Genomic DNA, 26,320 nt, shown 5'->3' on the forward strand with positions numbered 1-26,320 from the left:
TCTACGTGGAGCAGCCGGAAGGATTTGAGATTTATGATCGAAAATCTCATGTATGCAGGTTGAAGAAGGCTCTCTATGGGCTGAAGCAAGCACCCCGAGCATGGTATGAGAGGATCGATAACTACTTGATGAAGCTGGGATTCACTAGGAGTGAAGCCGATCCTAACCTTTACTTTGGGGTTGAAGATGACAAACCTCTCATACTGGTGCTGTTTGTGGATGACCTCTTTCTAATAGGTGCAGACCCTCTCATTCACAAATGTAAGAGGGAGTTGGCTTCTGAATTTGAAATGAAGGGCTTAGGACTGATGCACTATTTCCTAGCACTTGAAGTTTGGCAAAGGCCAAGGGAAATTTTCCTATCTCAAGGAAAATATGTGGTGAAGATATTGGAAAGATTGGGTATGGTGGACTGCAAGCCTATTACTACCCCGATGGAGCTGGGCTTTAAGAAGTTAAGCGGTAGAGCTGCTAGACCTGTTTTACGAAATGGCACCGAGTATTGTCAACTCGTCGGAGCATTAATGTTCTTAGTGAACTCCCGTCCAGATATATGCTTCGCAGTCAACACCTTGAGTCAACATATGGTTGAACCTCACCACATACATTGGATTGGTGCCAAGAATCTGTTGAGATATCTTCGTGGCACAATTACTTATGGGTTAAGATACACTGCCAGAGATGTGAGACTACTTGGATACACTGATGCTGACTGGGCAGGCAGTGTGGTGGATCGTAAGAGCACTTCCAGGTGCTGTTTCTCGTTGGGATCTGCTTCGATATCCTGGATGAGTAGGAAGCAGAAGTTAGTGGCTTTGAGCACTACCGAGGCAAAGTATATTGCTGCTAGCATGGCCACTTATGTGGCAGTCTGGTTATGAAAGCTCTTCAGTGAGTTGTTTGGATTTACATTGGATACCGCCGTGATCTTGTGTGATAACCAGAGTGGGATTCGTTTATCATAGAATCCCGTATTTCATGATTGCTCCAAGCATATCAATATCAGGTACCACTTATTCGAGATATGGTGCAGCGGGGAGCTATGAGGCTCCAACATATCGGTACAGATGAACAGGTCGCCGACATTCTGACAAAGCCCCTAGGAAAGGTCAAATTTTTAATTTTACGAGAACGACTTGGTGTCGTTTAGAAACCCTTTGATGAGGGTCCTATATGATATATGGAGCTCTTAGAGCTTCGGGTGGGGGGGGGGGCCGGGTACTTCTTGGAGCGGCATATGATCACAGGGTGACTCACCATCTCGTGGTGGTGTACGTGTATACGGTAAAAGAATCAAAACTTTCCTTGTGACACCCCGTGGCAACTATGTAATAGGATGATCAGTTCTCCTGTGACGTCTGGATGACGTGTTCTCCATGACGATTGTGTAGCAGGATGATTAGTTCTCCTGTGAGGATTTGATGATGTGTTCTCCATGGCGATTGTGGAACAGGATGATTCGCTCTCCTGTGGGCCAGGATGATTAGTTCTCCGTGGCATCCACTAGACATGATGATTCGCTCTCCTGTGGACAGGATTATTAGTTCTCCTATCTAAACATCCTACCCATGCAGTCTGGGACTCATGGGAAGTACCACCTCTCATCTAATCAATGGACGCATCTTTGTATCTATCGTACTCCCTATGCTAGGATGACCTTCATTGCTCTGGGATCAATGATACTGGTCTGGGACCAGTGGTAGGAGTTGTACCCACTATGACACTGACTTCGGGTCGGTTAAGGACTGGTCTGGGACCAGTGGTACATAGTCTGAGACTGACTTTGAGTGAGTGGAGGATGGTATGATACATCCTAGATCACTTCTTCTTCTTCATAATTCGAGTAGAGCAGAACAAAGCAGAGCAGAGCAAAGCAGATCAGATCAACACAAGGCAGAACAGCGCAGAGTAGAGCAGGGGTCAAGCTGTAAAGGGCAGTGCATTTGATGGATGAATAGTAGCGATAGACAAACGAATCGCTGATGAAGTTCCCCCTAGTTGAGAGGGAGTGTTAAAATTGGCAACTAGGGCCAAACTCCATGTGGGTCACCTTATTCATGGCTGATAATATTTTCCTAGATTCCTCTTGTCGAGAGGTGTAGGATTGATCTAAAGATTCTCTGATTCCGATAAGTATTTATGGAGATATGAATTTATTTTGATTATGGAATTATTATCAAGCCGACCTACAACTCATGTAGGCTCAAAAGCCCAACAGTCGCATCTATTCAAACATCAACAGTTATGTATAAATACAGGAGGACTTTTCCTGATTTGCACTCACTCATCTCATCACGTCTCACTCTCTCTCCTACGCAGAAAAGAGGCTCTTCTCTACTGCGCAGAAAAGAGATTCTCTCTCACACATGTGGAAGGAAGTTGCTGAACCTAAAGCTGCAACTGCAGAACCAAAGTTTGACCAACGTTGACCATCAGATCTCCTCCTCTAAATTGCGCTGTAGGTTCATTTGGACCTCCTCTGAAGGCCGTATTTTTTGGTGGTGGAATCAAGCCAATCCGACGGTCGGTTTGGGAGGTATCCACTGCCCTAAGCATAGAACATACCATAACTAAACACTTTGTGAGTGAAGCATTGCCTCAGAGGACATTTGGCCGACACATTGTGTTGATGTCTAGAAGTTGGAAAGACGGTGTTAATCAAAGAGCTCTGTTTTGGATACACACCTGGTTTTTTGGGTTGGTGTTTAGCAAGTAAGCCTGATGGTACCTAGAGGGGCTGAAAGCTTGAGTCCATCTTAGTCTCACCTAGATAGATTGCCCTGGTCAGGAATCTAGTCCATGGCATTGTAATCCCTAAAGTTCTTCATGGTTCATATAGTTTGAGATCTTCCATTATATATGTACATTATGAATACCTCCCTAGTTAAGAGGGAGTGTGTGAAAAAGTAACTATATTCGGTCTTCAGTAATGTACTTGAGTCATTATGTAATGTACTTGTCAATAGAATAAAGAAAATAATAATAATTATTATTATTGTGACTTATTAAAGCATGGGTTTCATGCTTGCGTGACCATGTTTTAGATCAAAGTCCCCATTGAGGACTTCTAAGATTTATTTTGGGTCTAGAGAATTATTGTACATTTAAAGAGACCCTTCTTGAGTGCTTTTGAATCATGTAAAAAGGTTAAATATTGAGTCAAATATGAATTATGTAACCTCAACACCATGTTGGCCTAAGGACCCATTCGACCCCAGAAGAAGCCCATAAAAGGAAGGAAATCGGATTCATTTGGAGAATCACTTCTCATTCTCTCTTTCCTGGGCAGAAGTGTGAAGTAGGAAGCTGGGAAAGTCTGTTTTCGGAAAGCCAAAGTGAATGCGAGTTTGGGAGTCTGAGTGTTCAAACATGATGGAATGTCTTCGCCAAAAAGTGTACTGCTATAGGGTTGTTGACAAGAAGTGGTCAACATTTGGCTCTACTCGGGGACACGTTGCTTCATCGAAGGAATGTGAGAATCCAGAATCTGCACCCAAGCAACACACAAGTTCATATAAGTAGCGTCCATTCGAATATAATCCACAAATCATCATATAATAGTAAGCACATGAAATAGAAGCTCTACTGAAAACAAAATTTAATCTATGAAATAAAATTCTGAAATAAAAACTACTTTAACAACATAAATAAATAACAAGGAATAGAGTTAGAAATACAACACAAAGGATGCTCCATGGCATCAGACGTGTTCAATGAAATCTTTCTTGAGCATCTTCTTGCTCTTTGGCAAATCCATAGGTTTTTTCTTTGATGTGCCATGTGCAATCCTAATCATTTTAGGATTATGACTTATCCCAATATTGTGTGGCTCTCGACCATGAAATGCATCAAATCTCTTCCTTCTTTTTTCTCTTCTTCTGGGTGGGCGGTGATGTCAACAATTAGATCACTACAAATTTTCTATCCTAATCTTGAAGTTGCTCAAACGAAAGATCTGAAGAGTATGAATTATGCCCAATTTTATTTTGAGTATACTTTGTCAATGGTGATACATAGGCTTGGTCTTCGTTTGTAACCATAGTAAATCTGTGCTTAATGGGAAACGTGACCTCCTTACGATGAGATGCGAATTGCTTCAGCAGACTGGGAGGCTTATGATCTATTGATGGCTCTTTATTATATGACTTGGGTTGGAACTTATGTATATGTGATATTTCCATTTTGTTCGACTTATTTTGAATAACAGTGATTTGATCAAAATGCTTGACTTCTATGGCATTGATTTCCTTTGCATGACTTGATTCCATAGCTTTTATTAATTGTACTTGTTTTTCCTCCATGGCCAACAACTTGTTCTGAAGAGATATTTGACTAGTTTCCATGTCCTTTATCATTGTGTTATGATTTACTTGAATAACACTCATTTCTTTCTCATGATTTGCTTCCATGGTAATCAAATGATTCTACATGGTGGCTATCTGATTAGAGTGATTAACTTCCATGATCTTCATTTCCTCAACATGTTTTTCTTCTATAGCCAACAACCTGCTCTGCATAGAACCCATTTCCTTGGCATGATCTGTTGTTAATCTAGCTTGGTTAAGTTCCATATTCTTAATGAGTTGAGCTTGGTTGACCTCCATATTCAGTTGCATTCCTTTAACTATTTGAGTTAATTCCTTGATAAGAACATTTTCAACTTCTTTAGTCTCCTTTACTTCAGTGTTCTCTTTAACCCTTCTCTTATCTCCATATTTATTTCCAAAGGCATATATGATTGATTGATGAGAATCAAAAATGTTATCGGGGAACTCAGTGGACCAATCCAAAGCATCATCACCTAAAGTGAGAATGAAAAGCTGCGTCTTCACATCTTCATAGTCGGTATATGGGTGACGCTTATGCAAAGATTGACATTTTGAATGTGTCTTAGCAGTAATAACTTTGTTACCTTGTAAAGGGGGAACCTCATAAATGGCCTCGCCGAATGAAGGTGGGAAATCGTGGGCAAAACCATCAATGTTGTTGATTTTGGGTAGCATTGGATGTGCTCTAGCTCTGAAATTTTGTGGAGGGGCTAGAATACATGAGATCTCCAGAACCCAGGAATCGTTTGGCGAAATTCCACCCGGGTGAGGAGTTATTAAAATAATTAATATTTTTAATAGGTTCCTAAGTCTAAACTTAGGAAAATAAAATATTAATGTGTGTTAATAAAAATATGGGTGAGAAGGTTCTAAGTGGCGAGGATTAAGCCTGTTTTAGTCTTAGTCGTTGATTAGAGATTAGATCAGAACCGCTGATTCATCAATAGGAAAAGTTTAAGAGGAGGCTTGAGGGTCAGTTGGAGATACACCAAGAGATCAAAGAGTTTGATTTTTCTGGGAGGTGGTTTGCTGAGAAAATCGAGCTAGTGATCTGAGTTACAGTGAGGGGCAGTTCCATAGAGGGACTTCAGTCCAAGGCTGAAGAATACATAATAGAGAGGTAGAGCAGCATTAGGAGAGACAACACAACTCCATAGAGGGTGACGCAGAGGCCAGAAGCGCTGATGCAGGTACGTAGAAGCAAGTGGGGTTGACGTAGGCCCTTGGAGGCGGTGTTGAGGTTTGTCTATGGGGTAGAGAGAGCAATTCATCATATCAACTTTTTGAGCAAGGGAGGCTCACTGAGAGGGTAACACAACTCCAATAGGAGGTGGCGTAGTTCCAACGCAGAGTTTGGAGCAGCCATTGCTGCCCAGCACTGGGAACAACAATTGTCATCTGTGGGGTTTGATCATCTAGTTGCTTGGTTTGCCGAAATATCTGTCTCTAGATTGAGGTGCTCTTGCCAAGGTTATTCTCTGTTGGGTGAGTCGCATTTGACACGCTAGTTGTATTCAATAATCTGCTTAACAATACAAACCCTCTATATGCTGTACCGGTTTTCTTGAATTGGGTTTTTTCGGGGATAATTGTTCAAAAATAAAGGTGTCCCTTGTGTGATTGTCTCAGTTTATTTCAGCTCATGATTTGTATGTATGTGTAGGTTGCAATAGTGTTTTTAATTGATGTTTATGTAATTAAATAACTTGTTAAATGAAAAGAACAAGTAGGAGATGATAAACCAGTGATTGTAGTAGGGGTTTTTGATGTGTAGATTCAAATTTTTTCACAAATGTTAATGAAATCACAAGGGGTGAACAGGCTAAAAACCTCCATGATGTCTTGCTTAAAGGGAAAAGGAGGGGCCAAATGGAGACTAGAGAGAAAGATCCTTGCTCAATAAAATCAATAGATCCATAAGAAGCGAGCTTCTAGCAAAAATTCTTGTAAGAAATGAAAGAAGTGGTGTCACCACTTGAACATGAATCTAACTCCAAGCTCCAAAAGGAATAAACCAAAAGGTTAGTTAGGGAGAAGCAGAGAGATATTAGGGAGTGCTTCTTGTCTGAGAAATAATGGATGAGTGAGTGAAGTCGCCACTCAAACAGGGAACCAACTGAAATCTTCAAGTGCTAAAGGTGAAAATAGAGAAGATGAAAAGATTAGTCAGAGGAAAAAAGATAACGTGATGAAAATATGAAAAAAATACAATGGCACTAGAAAATATGGCGTTGATGGGATAAGAATGATGAAAGATTGAGAAGACGAAGATTTTTTGAAATAATATTGAGAGGGGGGGGGGGGTCAATCAGTATTAGCAAATCACTAACTTTTTCATTTCCATAATCAGATTCATATACGTTACTTCAATTAAGGGAACCCGGGTGTACACGCAATTGTGTTTAATGCAACTAGCGTATATCCAGTAAACTTATGATTCAGTTAATCCATTATATGTTGATCTTTAATCAGTGCATCAGAACTTCATTAGCCATATAAACAGTAAACAGGTGCAGTAAAACAGAACAAACCATCACACATAAGAAACACACATGAACACCATGATATAAGGTGCAAATCCAGTGCGGGACAAAAACCACCTGCTGCCGTCTTCCTTTAATATAAGAAAAGCCTGTTTACAATCTTGTACTGGCATAAACTCATACCAGTACGTAGGCACCCACCTGTGGAAAGCTACAACCTTCTCTCATTCTCCAGTGACTACTGGAAGGGAGCTACAACCCAATGTTTTAAAACTCCGACTCCGACTCCGACTCCGAAACGGTAATGACTCGACCGGCTCGATTTCAATGAGTCGGTCGTTGTAAAAAATACATTAAATATTTATTTTTTTTATTAAAAAACATAATTTTAAATATTTTAAACATAATTTTAAAGATTTTCATTCATGTTTCCAAACACACAGCATTATAATATAGATGGAAGACAACATATGATCAAAGTAGGCTCATGAACCAATCCACTATATCAAAATGGTACCCAATGGCAATACATAGTCAACTGTCATACATGATCAAAGACTCAAAACAAAATACAAATAACCAAGGAGGCTAGAAATGGCCTCTACAACAAAAGTAAACTATGATGGTGACCAGACTGCAATACTAGTACTACTGGCTAGTAGCTACTGCCAGAGGAGCCAAGATCATCTCAACCAATCTCTGGATCATCATCATCAGAGTTAGACAGGGGGCCCCATGGCTCCTCCTCATCATCATCGTCTCCAACTGCAACTGTAGAAGTGGTACCAGTACCACTAGCAGGCTGTGCAGCAGATGTAAGCTGAGATAGAGTAGATATGCGACTGCGCTTCTGTCGTGGCTGAGCAGAGGAAGCACCTACAACTGGAGTCCTTGCTGGCTGTGAGACTGAGGCTGGTGGATTGGGATTTGCATTCAGCTGAACAGGCTGAAGTTGAACAACAGGTTCAAGTTCAACTGATGTCTCCATATCTATATCTACATCAAGATCCTCATCAGGATCAAACTCTGGTGGATGACTCTCCACTACCCAATCTGATGTTGGATCAATGTCTTCCAACACAATGGGATCTGAATCAGGTCTTTTGTTCAGCAATTGGTTTCGTCTGAGCCAAAGGTTGTATTGGACATAAATTAGATCATTCAACCGTTTTTGATCCAAACGGTTTCTCTTCTTTGTGTGAATCCTCTCAAAGACAGACCAATTGCGCTCACACCCAGATGCACTACAAGTTTGACTCAAAATACGAATTGCAAACCTTTGTAATTCAGGGCACTGGCCACCAAAGGCCTCCCACCATTGTGCTGCAAAAAACATAGGAGTGTAATGAATTATGAGTTAGATGAAGGCTGAAGCTCAACAAAATTACAAATTATATCTAACTTTCAAATTATAAATGATTTAACAAACTTTAATAAAAAAAGTAAAACCATTAAGAAATTGAAAATTGAAATTTTTGTTTACCTGGCTCATCTGCTTCTCTTGCAATCTTTGCTAGGTTCTTCCCAAAGGTACCTGATGCATTGCTGAAGGATGTGACCTGTCGATGTATCTCCAGCTGATCAGACTCCGATGGGATCATGCGTTCAATGCAATCAACCAGTCCATCTCTGACCTCCCCCCTCAAAGCTCCTGACTCCTTAGCTTTATAATGATACCGTGGGTTCAAAAAATACCCAGCTGCATGTATAGGGCAATGGAGTTGATTGTTCCATCTTTCATCAATGATTGCCCAAATGGGCCCATACTTTGCCACTCTATCCTTGTATGCTGTCTTTATTTGCTCCTTTGCTTGATCCATAGCCTCATAAATGGAGCCCATAGCCAACCTTTCCCCATCCACCAACCGCAACACCTTAACTAGTGGCTCAGCAAGCTTCACAATCTCTGCTGCCTTTCTCCAAAAAGTTTCTTCATGGACTTTCCTTTTCAATTCTTTGCCTTCTGGTTTGTTAGACCAATTGCTTTGATTCCATTCATCACTGGAAAACATCTTTTGCAAGTTTCTATGTTGGGAAAGCATAGATTGCAATGTCAAAAAATGTGTAGCAAATCTAGTGATGGCAGGCCTAATAATATCCTTGCCTCCAGTGTGTTTCCTCATGAGACTCAAAACCAGTGTATGATTGTAGATAAATTTTGTTATGCTTTTGGCATGATCTACAATGTTTTTGACCCAATCTAATTTTCCAATATCCTCAAGCATGAGGTCTATGCAATGTGCAACGCATGGGGTCCAAACTTTGGTCTTGTGTTTCTCCTCTAACAGTTTACCAGCAAGAACATAGTTAGAGGCATTATCTGTGATGATTTGAACAACATTAGCCACCCCCACCTCCTGAACAACCTGATCCAATAGCTGAAACAAGAAGTGGCCATCTTTTACCTTATCAGATGCATCAACTGATTTTAAAAACATGGTTCCCTGTGGGTAGAAGACAAGAAAGTTTATAATGGTACTGTTTCTTTGATCAGTCGATCCATCTCACATGATGGTACACCCTGTTCTTGCCCATGAGTCCCTGAACTCTTGCAAATACTCATTAATGGATTGAATTTCTTTTTGCAAATGAAACCCCCTTAGCTCATGCATAGTAGGGCCTTTGAAGCCTTTTCCAGCAGCATGTATGGCATCAAACATAGGCTCATAATATGGTGAACGAGCAGCATTAAAGGGGATATCAGCATCATACCACCATCTAGCTATGTACTCACAAGCAGTCTCCCTCAATTCTTTGTTCCAATGGTCATCTAAAGTGGGTTGAATTTGACCTTTACTAACTTCAGGACCATGTGCATCTGATGGAGAGGAGGGAGTGAAATAACTTTTGATAGTCACATCACCCTTTTTCAAATTCATTCTACCCTTTCCCTTATCTTGAACAGAACCAAAAGAGGGAGGAACATAACGGAAAGGGTTGGATGCCTCAGTTTGAGGGATAGAGGAAGAACCCTCAAAATCATAGTGGGGGTTGGTAGCCATCATTTTTTGTGTCTCCCTCTTGCTCCCAATTTCAGCCTGTATCTCTTTTTGCCTAGCCTTATCTTCTTTAAATTTCTCAAAGCTGGCCAACAAATTCTTTCTAATCTCCCCAATTTCTGGTGAGGTACATGGGGTAATTTGGCCTCTAATCCCTGCCAAGTGTTGTTTCAGCCTATTAATGCCCCCAGGACCTTCCTTAATTTTCCTATGGCAAAATTTGCAATGCATTTGACTATCAACCATTTCAACATATGCCCAAGCAGGATCTTTTTCTCTAGGTGCCATTTTTTGACTAGGAAAACAATCTGAAAATGAAAAAAAAATCATTGATTCAATGTTCATTTATTTGACAAAAAACACTCTCTAAGCTTTCTTGATATGCACCTAAAATTTACTAAGCAAAAACAGATTTATAGAGGTGGAAAAAAATACCTCCAGGCACAAACTGCCTCCTCAAGCTTGCTCCAAGAATCAGCTCCTCAATGCTGTTCCAAATGGCTCCCCAAGAAGCTCCTCACTCCAGCTACAATGCTCCTCCAAGACTCCTCATTGCTGCTCCAAAACAAGCTCAAGAACTTCTCACTAATTCTCAAAGAAGACTCTCACTCAAATGCATAAGACTGCTGTGAGTGAATGAGAGCATTTGGGTGTCTTAAATAGGGTTTGGGAGGGGGAAATGGACCCCAAAAACATTTAGCATATTATTATAACAGTTTGGGATCCATAAACTTCATTAAACAATTCAAAAATACCAAAAAAATGAATATTTTATTGTGGTTTACGCGTGCCTGGCCGTTCCCTTGTGACTCGGCCGAGTCATATCGGAACCGGCCGGGTTGACCGAGTCACACATGACTCGGTCAACCGGACCGTTTCAAAGGCCGGGTCAATTCCCTCAGCAATAACTCGGTTCAACTCGGCCGTTTCGGTTTCAAAACGGCTGGTTTTTAAAACACTGCTACAACCCCCTGGCTTTTGTACTAGCCGATATGTTTACTAGTACGTAGGCGCCGGATTGTTGAAGGCTCCAACCTTCACTCGTTTTCCAGCTGCTACTGGAAGGGAGCTCCAACCCCTTGGCTCTTGTACTGGTCGATATTTTTACTAGTACGTATGCGCCAGCCTACAGAAGGCTACGACCTTCTCTCTTTCTCCAGGGACCACGTTTCATAAATTTTTATACTGGATACTCCTGAAGCACAACACCATAATTTGAAGGCCACGTTTCATCCAATTTTCATACTGGACCCCTCAACAACATTGAAGCAGAAAATCAATCACCACTGCAATACAACCATCAACTACACCTGCATCATCAATCTCTGAATCACCCAACACTGAATCACTGAAACCTTGTCATCAAAACACAGTCACTAGAACACATAGCAGACCATAGAATTCTGAAACAACAACCAGATCCAACTGCAACTTCAAATATCATACTTCATACTGTATACACTACTCTGATGAGCCGAACCAGCGTGTATATGCGCTTTTACCAAAGTGAACCTGCGTACAGATCTGCAAATATTTACTCATAACTTTGCAGCTATTCCAGACATCAGTCATACCCAGATCATAACATTTATACAATAAAACATGTGTCAATAATTCAGATCTAGTCTATCCATGATCAAACCACATAATGATAATACATTCAAAGCATTATGATCTCGATCCATCATCCATCATCAACCGCATAGGTGCATCCTTGATCAGATCAAGCAAAACATCACAAACCCATAACCAACATACTAGATCTCACACTTCATCAGATATTCATCACTTGCACACTTGCCCATTGGCCTAATGATCTTCTTCTCCTTATATAGGTTTAAGCTTCTCTCAATACCATGGTCCAAAACCACGTAGCACTGATACCTTGGACCCAATACGTTGGACCAAATACCATGGACCAAATACCAATACCCAATACATGTACACACCTTTCCTTCTGTGAAAGAGCGTGTGTACGTTATATGCGCCTTTGTATATAATGGACTTTCGTGTATACGCGACTTGGTCAATGGTGAACCTGCATATACCTTTCTTTTTTCATTCTTGTTGTTTACCTGCTATACTTTGATCTTTCATCTGAGAGAGTTGCCATCAAGGACAACACTTGTGTCATGCCTGTATCATAATGCGAACAAAGATGATTAAGATGAATGTGGCAAAGCCAAGGTCCAATAAATTGGTCTCCAAAAACGATGCGAAAAAATGGTGTGCCACTTGAGGGGCTAATGAATGGCGAAAAAGATTAGATGATTAGAAAAATATTGTGAGGACCAAGGACAGAAATATTCTATCCCGGGCAACGATGCCAAAAAATGTTATCGCCCAAAGTGTACACCAAGGGCCACAACGCTCAGGGAAGGGTCTGTCTCTCTGATTCCTGCCCACTCTATTCTAGCTATCTCCTACGCAAAGTAAGGGGGATAGTCCCTAAAGAAGGAAAGGGTGGATGATGAAGGGAAGCTTGTTGGGAACCAACAAGTTCTAGGAGATGCACTTAGCTATCTTATGCATCTGATTATGATTAATTTGCAAGTGTGATTACTGAGCAATGTATTAGTGATCTTGATTAGATTATATTCTCAAAATACTTCAAGAATTATTGGCTAAAATACCAGTGCCTTCAACTACAATGCTCTGAGGAATTAACTTGCAGAATAAATGGATTATTAAGTCACAAGATAACAAGTGCTGCTTGGAAACTAACTTGATAATGAAAAGAGAAATTGCAACTATTTCAACCACAAGTGATTTGTAATTAAGATCAAAAGAGATGATTTGAAAAAAAACTTGTAACCAATTGAGTTGTAATTTGGGAGATTAGGCTCCAATCACTAATGAAGATGCAATTTTAAACTAGAATGCAAATGAAAAATGAAGTTAGTTATTTATATGAATTAGAAACAAGTCACTTCAATGCCCCAAAGAATACAATATCATTTGAATGCTTTAAGATGAATAATTAGGCATAGTTTAAGCATAATAATTGTAAGAGTTATCAACCAATTACCATTTCTCCCTTGGATTTATGAGTGCCTATATATAAGAGATGAGAGAAAGTGAAACCTTCAACTATTGTAAGCAAATTGACTGAGTGATTTGATGAGAAATGTAATGAGACCAAGATCTAAAATCTAATTTGAACTTCAAAAATAAAAATATAAGACCTTACTATCACTATATATCAGTCCATTATTAAGAAATATCAATCACAATAAAAGGAACTCACAATTATGCAATAGAAAGAGATACTTACTGATTTATTATGATTATTTTGTGTTCTTTAGGCAACAAGCTTGTGTGTGATTTGAATTAGGAATTCAGAAAATTGAAAGCACCAAAATTGCTGAAGTAAATAGTCACCTTTTGAATTTCAAAAAGGATTTCAGGACAACAGTAAATTATTTATAACAACAGTGAAATTATGATGCTTAGGAAACATATGACAGTCACCATAAATTATAGATAGATCTATGCCAATGATTATCTTGCCAATGTCATTATTTAACATCATTGTTATGCAAATTTATTAACTTGATTAATTGGACAGTGAAGGAAATAAGGGCTTAGGAAATCAAACATGAGGTCCTAGGCCTAGAAGATATTTGCCGGATTAGTGGACCGAATCACCCTCAAGTCAGAACGAAACCCTTATCAAAATTTTTATTTTCCTCACAACGAATAATCTTCCTAGATTTGCGTGTTGTAGGCAGTGTTTGAAGGCCTTAAGTCCATGACATTGTAAGGGAAAGCATCTGAGAGGAGGCAACAGAAGACTGTGGCAGCAATGTAGGGGCTGCAGATGGAGGATAAGGAGGCAGTGGAAGAGGAGATGAGGGTCTGCGACAGCAGGAAGGGAAGCTGCTACAGGGAGTGACATGAGGAAAGGGAAGGCTTGGTTAGGAGAAGGCTGAAGGGAGGAAAATAAGGGGCAGCGTAAGGCTTGGAGAAGCCTTTTAGGGCTGTGGCAGGAAGGGATGAAGGAAAGGGAGCTGCGGATGGAGTGTGAGGGTTAAGGGAGGCTGCAGCGAGGACAAGGAGGAGGGACGCAAGGGTTAAGGGTTATGTGGAGGAGGAAAAATGGAAGAGTAAGTGTTGCCAAGACAAAGTAATAGCAGCGGAAGGATGTGAGTTTGGACAGGGGTGCCGAAGAGGGTTTGAGAGCTATTTCTGGCCCTAAAAATAATTTTTTAACCTCATAAACTTTTGCCCAACAATTGAATTTTTACTCTAGACTGATGTATTTTGCTTTCAATCAATCTCAAAAATTTATGAAACCCTAGATCAGAATTTCCAATGAATGATCTTGTCATTTATTGCTGCAAACGATATTTGAGACAAGATCTTGCCTTTCAGGGCCTAGATCTGTCTCAAAACTCCAAAATTTCCTTGAACAATTTCATATTTCCACATGCACAAGTAAAAAATGAAATATCCTAGACCCAATGTATACAAAAATAAAACTAAAACCCAAAACCTAGATGTTAGAAATTAAAAATTATTTTACAAAGACTTCAGATCTATACAAATAAAATACAAATCTACTAGATTTGAAGAGTATGAGTATGAGTATATGAAAGATAAATAATTTTAAATGGGGCACTAGTCAAGAAACCCTACAAGAGAAATTTTGTTAGATAAAACATTGGGGTTTCAATCAAAAGGGCTTTTCAGATCTTATGCCTTGGGAGTTGGTTGGTCCAACCAAGGGCTTCGCCTCACACCCAAGTTTTCGAATACAAATGGTTTCTGCACACTCAAGATCAGGTTGTCAGATCGAGAGAGATATAAAATAATATTGAAATCTTCAAGAATTATAGATACTTTCTAATTCAGTTAAATTTAAATGTTATTTTAAATCTAATAACCTATGCAAGATACCTGTGCAATAAGTTATTCCACGAAAGCTAATAATCAACAACTTATAAAAATATTATTCAGCAAAACGTTAAGAACAATATTACCATAAGCGGCAAAAGAGGAACACCACCATCAATGAAAACCCCAAAGACTTTGCGTTATTATTAATCCAGAAAAGATTTCAAGATAACTTCAAGAGCTAGTACAAGATTTAAAGATCGGATCCTTCGTGAGACAAATGATCTCTAATTATAGAGATTCTCCAAACAGCTAGTTGGCTTGATTCCCATCAAAGTAATCTTGACTGTTGATATATATTTAGTTATCTTTTAACTTCCACCATCGAAATATTTTTTTTGATGAATTTTCGAATTTATTTTTTAATTCCTTTTTAATTAGTTCAAAATTAATTATTTTGAGTTAATTTTCTCAAAAAATTGACTTTGACTTGGCCACCAAGGACCAAGGGTCCAAAATTTCTTGAAATTTTCAATATTCGCTTGGTGGGAGGTCTTCAAAAATTAATTTCTCTAGAACCCACGAATTTTTTATTTTGGAGAATTTATTTTTCCTAAGACTTAATTTTGACTCAAATTAATTAGATTTTTGGCTTAGGATTTTTTTAATTTATTTTTGCCCAAAAATTTAATTAATTGACACATGAGGCGATTAATAATGTTTTCCAACCCTCTTATAATTTTGCACTATGTCTGAAATATTATTTACATAAGATAATTACATTTAAACCATCAAAGGGGGAAAGCCCGTTCGTTATAAACCCTTAATTTTTTTACCCAATTATGCGACTCAAATATGATTTAGTAGACCAAATGATTTGTAATAAAATAATTTGGCTAAGTAACCAAATATTTTTCTAAATCACTTTATAGAAGACTCAATTAGAACACTAGGACTTACCTAAGATCTTGGCGACAAAATTCACCTTACCTTTGGGGTGAGGCTGGAGGTAAAAACTCTGCCGATCATTTGTTTTTAGAATCATAAATGAATCGGTGAGATGAAAAACCTCCTTGGATGAAAATCACTATCAAAATAATAGTCTTACCTAGGTTGTTTCAGACATTAAGGTCTTACTAAGATCATTTACATTATAAACTTGCAGATTGGGTTTACAACTTTGACAAATTGTCCACTGATGGCTGATGAATCCAAGATGATTTGAGTGTTCGAACATGATGGAATCTCTTCGCGAAAAATGTGTACTGCTATAGGGTAGTTGACATGGAGTGGTCAACAATCCACATACCTTCTCCTGCTTTCTTGTGTATTGAATTTCCACTTGATTGTATTTGAGCAACCAAGATGAACATTATTGATACCACACTAGTTCGAGCAAAAATGGCCAGTTTGGTTAGTTTTAAGGCCACATTGTTCTTATTGAATGTTGTAAAGTCGTTAAGGCTCGTTTCATATCACAATTTGTCATAAATGTCAAAATTGGCTAGTTTTGTATGACGTGGTACACCTTGTTGATTTTTCCTTGGCGCTTCAACTACATGTCTATGTCTAAGAACATGATCATAAATGCATTGAAATACCACAACACTATTACTTTGCACAACGAGAATCGTACAATAGTGAATCAACTTAGTGCGCAAGACAATTTTTAACCCAAAACTTGTTATATTACAAACTTTAATACAACAAACATAGGGCTCTTGTACCAAAGATCATGAGCCTTACAAATACACGTGATACAAGAGCAACTAGGACTTGAGATCGACAAGTTATGATCATGAAACTACCCTGAACAAAATACACTTGACTTGCTGAAGGAGCACTCAACTCAACCCTTTCGGTCCACATACCTTGAAAACATATGGCAGGGCCTTTACCACCTCTTTTGTTGCTCACAAGACTTCTGCAACTTCATAATGCTTGCATCTCTAGCTGACCAATCTTTCTCAGCCAATAACTCCTGCTACTCTAAGAGGACTGATCTTAGATCTTCAACCAACTGCCTTCTAGTAATGTTTTGCCATGTTGAAAACTGGGGCAACTACGGGATGAATTTCCCATGAGAAACCTATCTTGCCCCAAGGAAGTATTTGAATTGGTTAAAGGAAATTATTAATAATTTGGTTTGGCACTTCTCTCTTTATTTTTTAATGAGGTGCAAATTTATTTGGGTAAGCAACATCATGATAGGTGTTAAATATATTTAAAGCAAATTTAAATTTTTGTTTTCCCTCCAAGTTACAAGTCAGTCTCATAATGTTGTCTTCCTTAATAGTCATGACTTTTCGCTCAAAGGAACAACTATAAATCAACGCGTATCCTCCAACAGTTTTGGCAACGAAATGGTGTTCTCTGAGGTAGATCAACTTAGGTTTGTGGCTCCCAATGTCTTCGTGTGGTTCACATTTCTTTCAGTGAGTTGCATTACATTCTCTATGGCTCGTTGATATTATTTCTGTGGCTTGCGTTCTGCAATGGCTTGCATTACATTTTGTATGGATCATTGATGGCTTGCATTACAAGCATCTGAGATTCAAAGCATCAATGGATTGTTGATGGTTCATTGTCGGAGAATGTAACTAGATTCGGTCTTCATAGTGACTTTTGTAATCATGACATTTAAATAAAAAGACAAAAATAATTTTTATTTCTTCAAGCATGGGTTTGATGCTCAAAGTCTAGGTAAAAGCATGTTCTTCATGCTTCTAGGGCTTATTGAGTCAAAGAAGAATTTTTTCCATGTATTGTAGACCTATTTGGACTTGTTGTAACAAAAACAAATCATTATTTTTGGGTCTAGTAAGTCAATTTGTCTTCTAAGGCCAAGTCAACCCTGCCAAGGAAAATTCAGTGTAGAAGAGGTTTGTTCGACTTCTTGAAGAGTGTATATATAGCTGCTAGCAAAAGAATTCAACTCATTTGACACAGTTCACAAGTTCGATTTGCAATAAGACAAGAAGGCAATCTAGATTGAGAAGACAGGGAAGAAAGGAGAAGTCAAAGTGAAGGAAGAAAACATGAAAAATTTGTCTTTTTTGTCCACACATGCAAGCATTTTTGGTTTTTTGTGCGAGTTACTGGGGTCGAAAGTTGTAGGCCGAATTGCAGAACTGAAGTTGCAGGACTGAGACTTTCACTGGAGCAGATTGTGAAGGTCTTGACCTTTGTTGACTTTGGTAGACTTTGACTTGTTTGGAAGAGATCTTGTTGGAGGGCTGACTTGGTGCTTGGCGGGAATATTAGCTTTGGTAATTGGGTTTTGGAAGACTCATTTTGATTTGATTCTATAGGAAGAGAAGTATTCTTTCCGGGTTTTCCCCTTGGAGGGGTTTTTCCTTTGCTTGGAGCCTATATCTTGTGTACTTTGTATCTTTGTGATCTTCATTGTTTTGGTAATTGCTTGATGAAGAAGAAATAAAAGTAATAAAAGGCCAACTAATATCACAAGTAATTATCAAGTAAGGAAAGTCAACTCTAATATACAAATACTTTGATTTTCCAACATGGTATCAGAGCTAAGGTGAAGGAAGGAAGTTGGAAGATCACATATTTGTTGGCACTTTTGTTGAAGAGCAATCTAGAAGTAGTCATCTACTCTTTCTTCTCAATGGCAAGCTTTATGAAGAAAGGTCTCAAGACTCTTGGGAGTCTCCTTGTAACTATCAAAGGATACATCTTGAAGCACATTTCCAAGCTAGCAAAAAGAATGATGGACGAAAGCTTCTCTCCTCTCTAATAGGTGCTTTTAAGGGTGATAATGTACGGCTTATTGCTAGTGGAGCTTCTAGACATATGACAGGCGAATACAATCAACTCTTGACGTTATCAAAATGGACCTCTTGTCTTTCAGTTGAACTTGGAGACAAGAAGAGATGCCCGGTGAAAGGGATTGGATCTGCTTCGTTGGAGCAAGAAACTGGTGGAAATATTCATCTCAATAATATACTATATGTTCTACGTTGGAAGAAAAAATTGCTTTCTATTTCTTGCTTAGAAGATAAAGGTGTTAAGATTGCTTTTGTTGATGGAAAATTTTTGGTTTGGGGAAAGGGCTCTCGTATTGAACATGATAAGATATGTCGTATAGACTTCTTACGCCTCTTCCTCAAGCTCTAGTACACTTAGATGTTAGCTCTTATGAATTATGACATAGAATGTGTGGGCACCTTCACTACAACATATTGCCATCGTTGAATCAAATGGTCACTCTCATTCTTGAATTAAAGGAAGAACATGAAGGAATCTATAAAGGATGTGCTATAGGTGAAAACTACAAACTTGAAATCTTCTTCTCTTGTTTGGCTTTTCCCAAATTTGAGCTGTGTGTGGTTTTGATCCTATTCATTGCTCTGATACCATGTAGAAAATCCACAAAATTCTACAACTACTAATATGAACGATTTGAAAACTCGTTTCTTTTCATATAGACACAAAATTTCTCTACTTATTTTGTAATGGAATAGGAACATAAATAAATAAACATTCACACAATTCAACAACACAAAAATTCTAGGGAACCTAACTGGGAAAACCCTCTGTTTGCTTGAGAAATTTATTGAAGAAGAATGAGCAATAGATCTCCTACAATACAATATAGTTTCACTAGATAACGACCTTGTTCTCTTTGCTTGTACTAAGTTGAAACACTCTTGCTTGATCCCTAATCCTCCCTCCTAAATCTATGTGCATTAGGAGATCCTATTTTCTAGCGCATCAGTAGCTCCTATTAAATAGGAATTTCCTCCTGATTCGATGTGCACTCCCAAGGAAAATTCTTCGTCTTTCAACTCGCACAAGCCTCCTGCTTGGCTTGCTCTCTCACAAGCTCACACACAAAACTAGTGCATACAATAATGATTACAATTGTGCCTTCGCTCCTCCTTTTAAGCAATTCGAATCGGTAAGTTTGGAAAATTATATTTTAGGAAATTGATTTTATAATGATGAGTTAACTGAGTTGAACTAACTCATGCTACTCGTCTCATCTCAATTCTAGAAATTGAGACTTCGTCACTTGTCCGTTTCTTAAATGAACTCACACTAGAAGACAATAAGCTCGACCTTCCAGTTCTGCTCATTAGTTAATTGCCTCGTAACTCATCCCAACGTTTAGGAACACATTCTAAATTTTAGGAGCTCATCCTAACTTATATGAACGTTGTGGTCCCTTTCATTAAGGCACAAGTCAAAGAACCCTTCTTCGTTACAATTTTCAACAAAGATTGTTGTGCAAGTCATCACAAGATAATGTCTCAAACTATGCTCTTGATGGAAATATGCTAGAGCCCAAATATAGCACCATATTTTGGACTCCATGTGTTGCACATTATATAGGCCTCATGCTTGAGGACATAGGCAAAGTTGAGTGGGTAAAGAACGTAGTATTTCATGCCAAGTGCATCGCAAAATACATCTACAAACACTCATGGGTATTGAGCTTGTTAACCACCAAAAGTGGGTGACCCCTAGGAAATTTTTTTCTCCAATTCATCTCTTCCAGTTGGTAGCCAACAACCCTTGACAACCACCTTGTAGCCGATGTGACGTGCCATTCATATCTCTGACACTTGTATCAGTCATATGTTTCCTCACCCATTTGTCAAAAGCACATGTTGAAAGGTGGGCTTTTGATTAAAAGGTACTTTATTCATTATGCAATCACATGCATATGCTTGTTTATATTTGGACATTTTGTTATGGATTATGGGTTAACTCAGAAGAAAGAAGGGTCTTGGCTATAGTCTTGTTTCCTCATGTTAAATGGGGGGTTAATTTTCAATCCTAGTCTAGTGGGACCTCCCATAATGGCCCATGGCTTTAAGAAGGGTCACTACTTGGGAAACCATGATTGAGATAACGTCCCCCATTTATCCCTTTTCCATACTTACCACTTTCCATCTTACATCATGGGCCCCCATTCCACCTCCCTTTTATGGGTCAACTGACCATTGGTTCTGTGGGATGTGGCACCCACACATCCTCATACGTGGGTAAAGGCCTAGAAATCCACCCTGAGAGGTTGATGCAACTAAAAGAAAAGAAAAAGCACGTGATGGTCGTAATAAAACAAAACAAAAAATCAAAATGCAAAAGATGGTCGGGACTTATAAATTAGCACGTGAGCAAAAGCCAAGCATGAGCCCTACGTTTATCATATGGCCATCATCTGGTTCCTAGGTCAGTGTTTCCCTACCTCATAGAAGACAAGGAACCCTTGCATGTCCCAATGCTTGATGGCTGATGAATTGCCCCATCCTAAATGAGATAATAATTGTTATACATCATACAAATAAAACTCTCATTCCTTGAGCTACGAGTAGTTATACAAAGAAAAATTTAAGAAAAAGTAAAAGGCAATATAACAAGGTGGAAAAACAAAGGCCGAGGTAACTCATGCATCCACGATTGTTCACTCCTTATATTTATACACCCAGGATGAGGCATTCCACCATCGCCAGTCCCTTTGACCATGGCACTTGGTCATGAAGTCTTTTCCCCTTCTTTCCATCATTATTCACATGGCACTTATCGATTGAAGGGTGGACCAAGGACATGCCACTCCTACCTAGCAAGGTAACCCCATTATGTGACTAAATCCCCAATGTTAAAAGAGAAGCCACATATGAAGTGTTATTATATCCATTTCTTTCAAGCTTGGTTCATTTAGATGCGATAATCATTAATGTACATGGTGGTGAAAGTTATAACATTGGATATTGTGTGTAATTGGCAGATGGTTCCATCTATAGGTATGGGCAACTTTGCAAAGTCCTCTAGAGGGACATATGAGACCCATAGGTGAGCCATGGCCCATGGGACTCCAGACGTAGAGCATCATTTGTATGCATAGGCACCTTTAACACTCACAAAGTGGAAACCCTTTGGGGTTTGAAACATCGATAGAATGAACACAAAACTGTGGATAATCTGGATCATGCCACTGCAAAAAACTACCACAGAAGCTTAAAATCTAACATAAAACAACACTCACAAAGTTCTTGCATTTTGCCCTATATGATTTATGGGATGATGCAACTAGACCAATATACCCCCAATTGGCTTAGCAGTACTTCAGGGTCAGGTGGTTGATCCATGGCCCAAATGAGGTTATCTCATGCATTGAGACATGGTAGGGCTAGCACCATCTTTAGTGCCTTTAATGTTGGAGTAGAATCAAACTTATTCATGACTTGGAGACCCATGAGACCCAATCTTGTGCCCCAAACTGAAGGGGGAAAATTGGCCATGGGATACATATGGTGGAAGGGGGAAAATTGGCCATGGGATACATATACGAGGTTATAGATCATGCAGAGGAGTAGATACAGGAAGCTCACAAGGATAAAGTAGGTAAATATGGGCCTATTTGGAAGATCATTGATAATAAATGGAACAATTAACTCCATCGTCCTATACAAGCAGTCAGGTATTTCTTGAACCCAAAATATCATCATAAATCTTGGCTAGGAGAAGAGCACACTAGGGAGGTCAGAGATAGGTTGTACGAGTGCTTGGAGCAGTGGTCCCTAATCTTTGTGACCAATTGGAAATACATAGACTGCTTAGTCTTTTCAGTAAGGCTACAGGTACCTTTGGCAAAAACTTGGCAAAGATGGCAAGAGATGTGGATAAACCAGGTAAGAAATTCCAAGTTGTTTTTCTTTCAAAGTTCAATTGTTTACCATTCAAACTGTAAATACTTGTTTTTTTTAGTCAAATGTAGAATCTAAATAGTTGTGCAAGGAAGTAATGAACTAACTTATGTGTTTGTCTTTGTAGCACATTGGTGAGAGTCATTTGGCAGCCAATGTCCTCAATTGCAAAAGTTTGCAGTTAAAGTTCTCAACCAAACTTACTATGCTTCTGGTTGTGAGCACAATTGGTTTGTTTTTGAGCGGATACAAATGAAGAAGAGAAATCGTTTGGAACAAAAACTATTAAATGATCTCGTCTTTGTGCAGTACAACCTTTGACTAAGGCACAACCAGTTGATGAACAAAAAACCTGATCTAGATCCCATTGTGTTAGACGATATTGATCCAAGATCAGAATGGGTGGAGGAGACTCAACCAACTGAGTTTGATGCTGATTTTGATATTGATGCCATGGACTCAGGGGGTTGATCCGAATGCACATTTGGTAGTGCCAATGGAATCGGGACCAGTTGCTGAATCAAGCAAAGGAAAACAATGAATGGAAGGCACTAGTCGTGCAACTCGACCAACTCATGCTTCGTTTAGGTCTAGTTTTGCTGCTACTACTACTACTAAGCTTGCAAAGGAATCTGAGGAGTCCTTAGACTCTAAGCTAGATGATGTTTATGTAGCTCCTATTGATGATCCCATGTCTAGTAGTGGTGATGAGTTTGATCATGATGAGGAGTGATCATGTTGATCACTGATATGTAGACTTGTAGTAGGCCAGTGGCCCCATAGCTTGTAGCATTGTTTTTGGACTCTAGAGGCCATTTAGAACCTCATTGATTATGTATTTTGTTGCTGATATGTATTGCACTCGGTGCCATTTTGATATATTCACCTTTACATGTTATATTACTATATAGATGAACAAAATTTTCTTATATATTATTTTGTCTCTATTGGTTTGGAATAATGGTTTTAAATCTTAAAAATATATATTTTATCATGAAAAATGAATTATTTCATGTATTTTCTTAAAGACCGGTTCATTGAGATTTGACCAGTCTGGGATTTTTGGTTCTTTTTCAAAACTGATTTGATAGGTGGACCGTGTCGGTCACTGGTTCCAGTTTTTAAAACTATGACCGTACCCGTAAGTAGGTTTAAGCTGTGGTGATCTCAATCTTGACACCCTGATAGTAGAAATGTAAGTCTGGCAAGCTGAAACAATGGGAGAAAAAATCTGGAGTCTGGACTGTCTCATAGCAAAACCAGTCCCCGTGAACTGTACCCCCAACTAGGTCTAAAGCTGTGGTGATCTCAATCTGAACACCAAATACTGGAAATGTAAGTCTGGCAAGCTGAAACAATAGGAGAAAAAATCTCTTAGGGGTCACCCACTTGGGTATGTAATTGTGCCTTTTCTGTCACATTAATAAAGCGTTATCAAATAGGTTGAACTTAGTCAAATTATTTTAGGGGAGAGGACATAAAAATTATTTTACTAACAGTGTAAATACTCATAATATTCTAATGCCCTAAGGTTGAGAACTTATAATGTTATAGTTGTTATTGATCATTGTAAATGCGTTGAGTCATCCTTTTACCAACAGGCATGACTAATCACATTTCACTTGTATTTGTTCCTGCCATTGAAATTCATATATACACTTCTGCACTTTGTATGCAATATGGGCTATAAACTATCTGATTTATAACGTGTTCCAATCTGCAACTATACCAAAGGAAATCCTGGAAATGTCTAAAAATCAAAGGAGGCAGCCTTTTATTATCTTCATTCAATGTCCCGATAATATCTTTAATTTGCAAACATTTGGTAACCTTGTAAGCCAACAACATACCTTTTTGCTCTCATATTTTGGGATGACTATCATACCTGTAGAAGTTGATTTATTCTTAAGTGCTTGGGCAGGTGTTGTAACCTGTCTTAGGTGTTTTACTATTTTATTATGAGCACTTTGATATGTAATATTTAGTTTCTCTATTTGAAATATGATATTTATTTTGGGTAATAGATGTTTTATTCTTCAGAAACGTACAACATCTTATTAAATGCTGTGGAAGATTCTATGGTTTGATAATAACGTTCTTGTACTGATCATTTTCTTCCAGAAGCTGAGAAAGTGATTGGCTGGGCTAGGAATCACTATCTATCGACTTGTTGCACCCCTCCCGCAGTAAAGGGTGAAAATCTCACTCTTCCCCAGGAAAGGTAACCTTCTTATGTTAGTACAAGTGTAATCTGCCACTTTTCTTAATCACTGACGATCTAGAGTTCTCATTTGCACATTTACTGTCATGCCGTACAGACTTGCTTATCGAGTCTTTGGTTTTTGCAGCATAGAAGTAGCCTTCTCAAGGTTGAAAGAAGAGGAGAGTCTTAATAAAAAGCCTTCTCAAAATTTGAAGGTATGTAGTCACTGTTGCTTTTCAATTTTAAAATGTGGAGTCCTATGATATCATAATTTATCTTTCATTGTTCATACAGTTTGATTTTTTTTTTTTTCCTTAAATTAAAATTGTCAGAGCCTGGCGCGAGATGAGTATGAGAGTAATTTTCTGTCGGCTGTGGTTCCTCCAAATGAAGTTGGTGTAAAATTTGATGACATCGGTGCACTTGAAGATGTCAAAAATACATTGAAAGAACTAGTTACGCTTCCAATGCGTAGGCCAGAACTTTTTCGTCATGGAAACCTTTTAAGGGTAAGCTTGGAGGTGCTGCTGTGATCCCACAAAAGAAATAAAAAATAAATTTCTAAAATGTGATGAATAAAATATATGAAAAGTTGGATCAAGCAAATAATATATAAGAAGTCGACATGTACATGTACCTCCAGATTCTAAAATCTAGATGCTCTTAATTCATTTTGTACATTGTATTTCTAAATCAGTTTATATGTTTCTTGTAGTGGAATTTATCATCTAGAAATATGACATTAAATTTGGCTGTTTATGCCTTGAGTCGTTGTCTTTAGTGTGCTTGATATTTTTAGGCTCAGTGTTAGGTTGGTTGCTTTTGTGCTTATTCAACTATATCATGTACTACAAAGAGTGGTTGACAATTGGTTTTCCATCTGTTTGCAGCCTTGTAAAGGGGTTCTGTTGTTTGGTCCACCTGGAACAGGGAAAACACTTCTGGCAAAAGCACTTGCCACTGAAGCTGGTGCAAACTTTTTAAGCATCACTGGTTCAACTTTGACTTCAAAGGTAAATATTGCTTTTGGGAATGATATATAGCATGGCACTAGTTTTGTATTGAACTCTGTGTGATAACTCCATTAATAAAAAGTAGGCAAAGTATTAACCTTAAGCAGTAAAGTTTTGATTGAATAGACGTCTGAAAAATACTTTAAAAACAAGTTATGATAACTCCATTAATAAAATGTAGCCAAAGTATTAACCTTAAGCTATAAAGTTTTGATTGAATAGATGTCTGACAAATAGGTTCAAAACAAGTTATGCAATGGCTGCCTCTGGAATATTGTGTTGTCATAAAATTGTCCTGCATGTTATCTGTACTTGGTCTTTTCTGGTTGTTGATATATAAACAATAAATATACAGCATTCTTGTGGTTTGAAACTTTGAATTGAGATAGTGACTTTAAGGAGGTGTGTATGTAGTGTCCTGCATGTTATCTGTACTTGGTCTTTTCTGGTTGTTGATATATAAACAATAAATATACAGCATTCTTGTGGTTTGAAACTTTGAATTGAGATAGTGACTTTAAGGAGGTATGTATGTAGTAATGTACGTGCACACAACCTTTCTTCAAAAATTTACTCCGTCAGTATGAACATGAATTCACACGAGCAGAAAGGATTGGTTAGGACGGTAAAAACACCTTCCTCAGTTCAAAGTGCAGGACCCATGATCTCCCATAAGCAAAATGAGTTCCACAACATAATACAAATAGTTCCCACAGTTGCGACACAACATCCTTGAATTTAAAAATTATGAAATTAGATACCAAGGACTTCATTTGGAGTAAAAA

At 38.5% G+C, this 26,320-nt stretch overlaps 1 protein-coding gene across 2 annotated transcripts in view; it reads left to right on the top strand.

Moving 5' to 3' along the window:
- Positions 1-26,320, top strand: part of LOC149163603 (uncharacterized) — a 373,003-nt gene that overhangs the window by 251,625 nt on the left and 95,058 nt on the right. For both annotated transcript variants that reach the window (XM_089431784.1, XM_089431785.1), the window contains 4 exons: positions 24,441-24,540; positions 24,668-24,737; positions 24,855-25,031; positions 25,413-25,535. In XM_089431784.1, the coding sequence (XP_089287910.1) occupies positions 24,441-24,540; positions 24,668-24,737; positions 24,855-25,031; positions 25,413-25,535 (470 nt within the window). The remainder of the gene's footprint in view (positions 1-24,440; positions 24,541-24,667; positions 24,738-24,854; positions 25,032-25,412; positions 25,536-26,320) is intronic.

The sequence above is a fragment of the Pinus tabuliformis genome, chromosome 5_1 (assembly GCF_031772625.1).
Source record: "Pinus tabuliformis cultivar Carrire ecotype Pingquan chromosome 5_1, CPIR1, whole genome shotgun sequence".
In the NCBI taxonomy this organism is placed as follows: Eukaryota; Viridiplantae; Streptophyta; class Pinopsida; order Pinales; family Pinaceae; genus Pinus; species Pinus tabuliformis.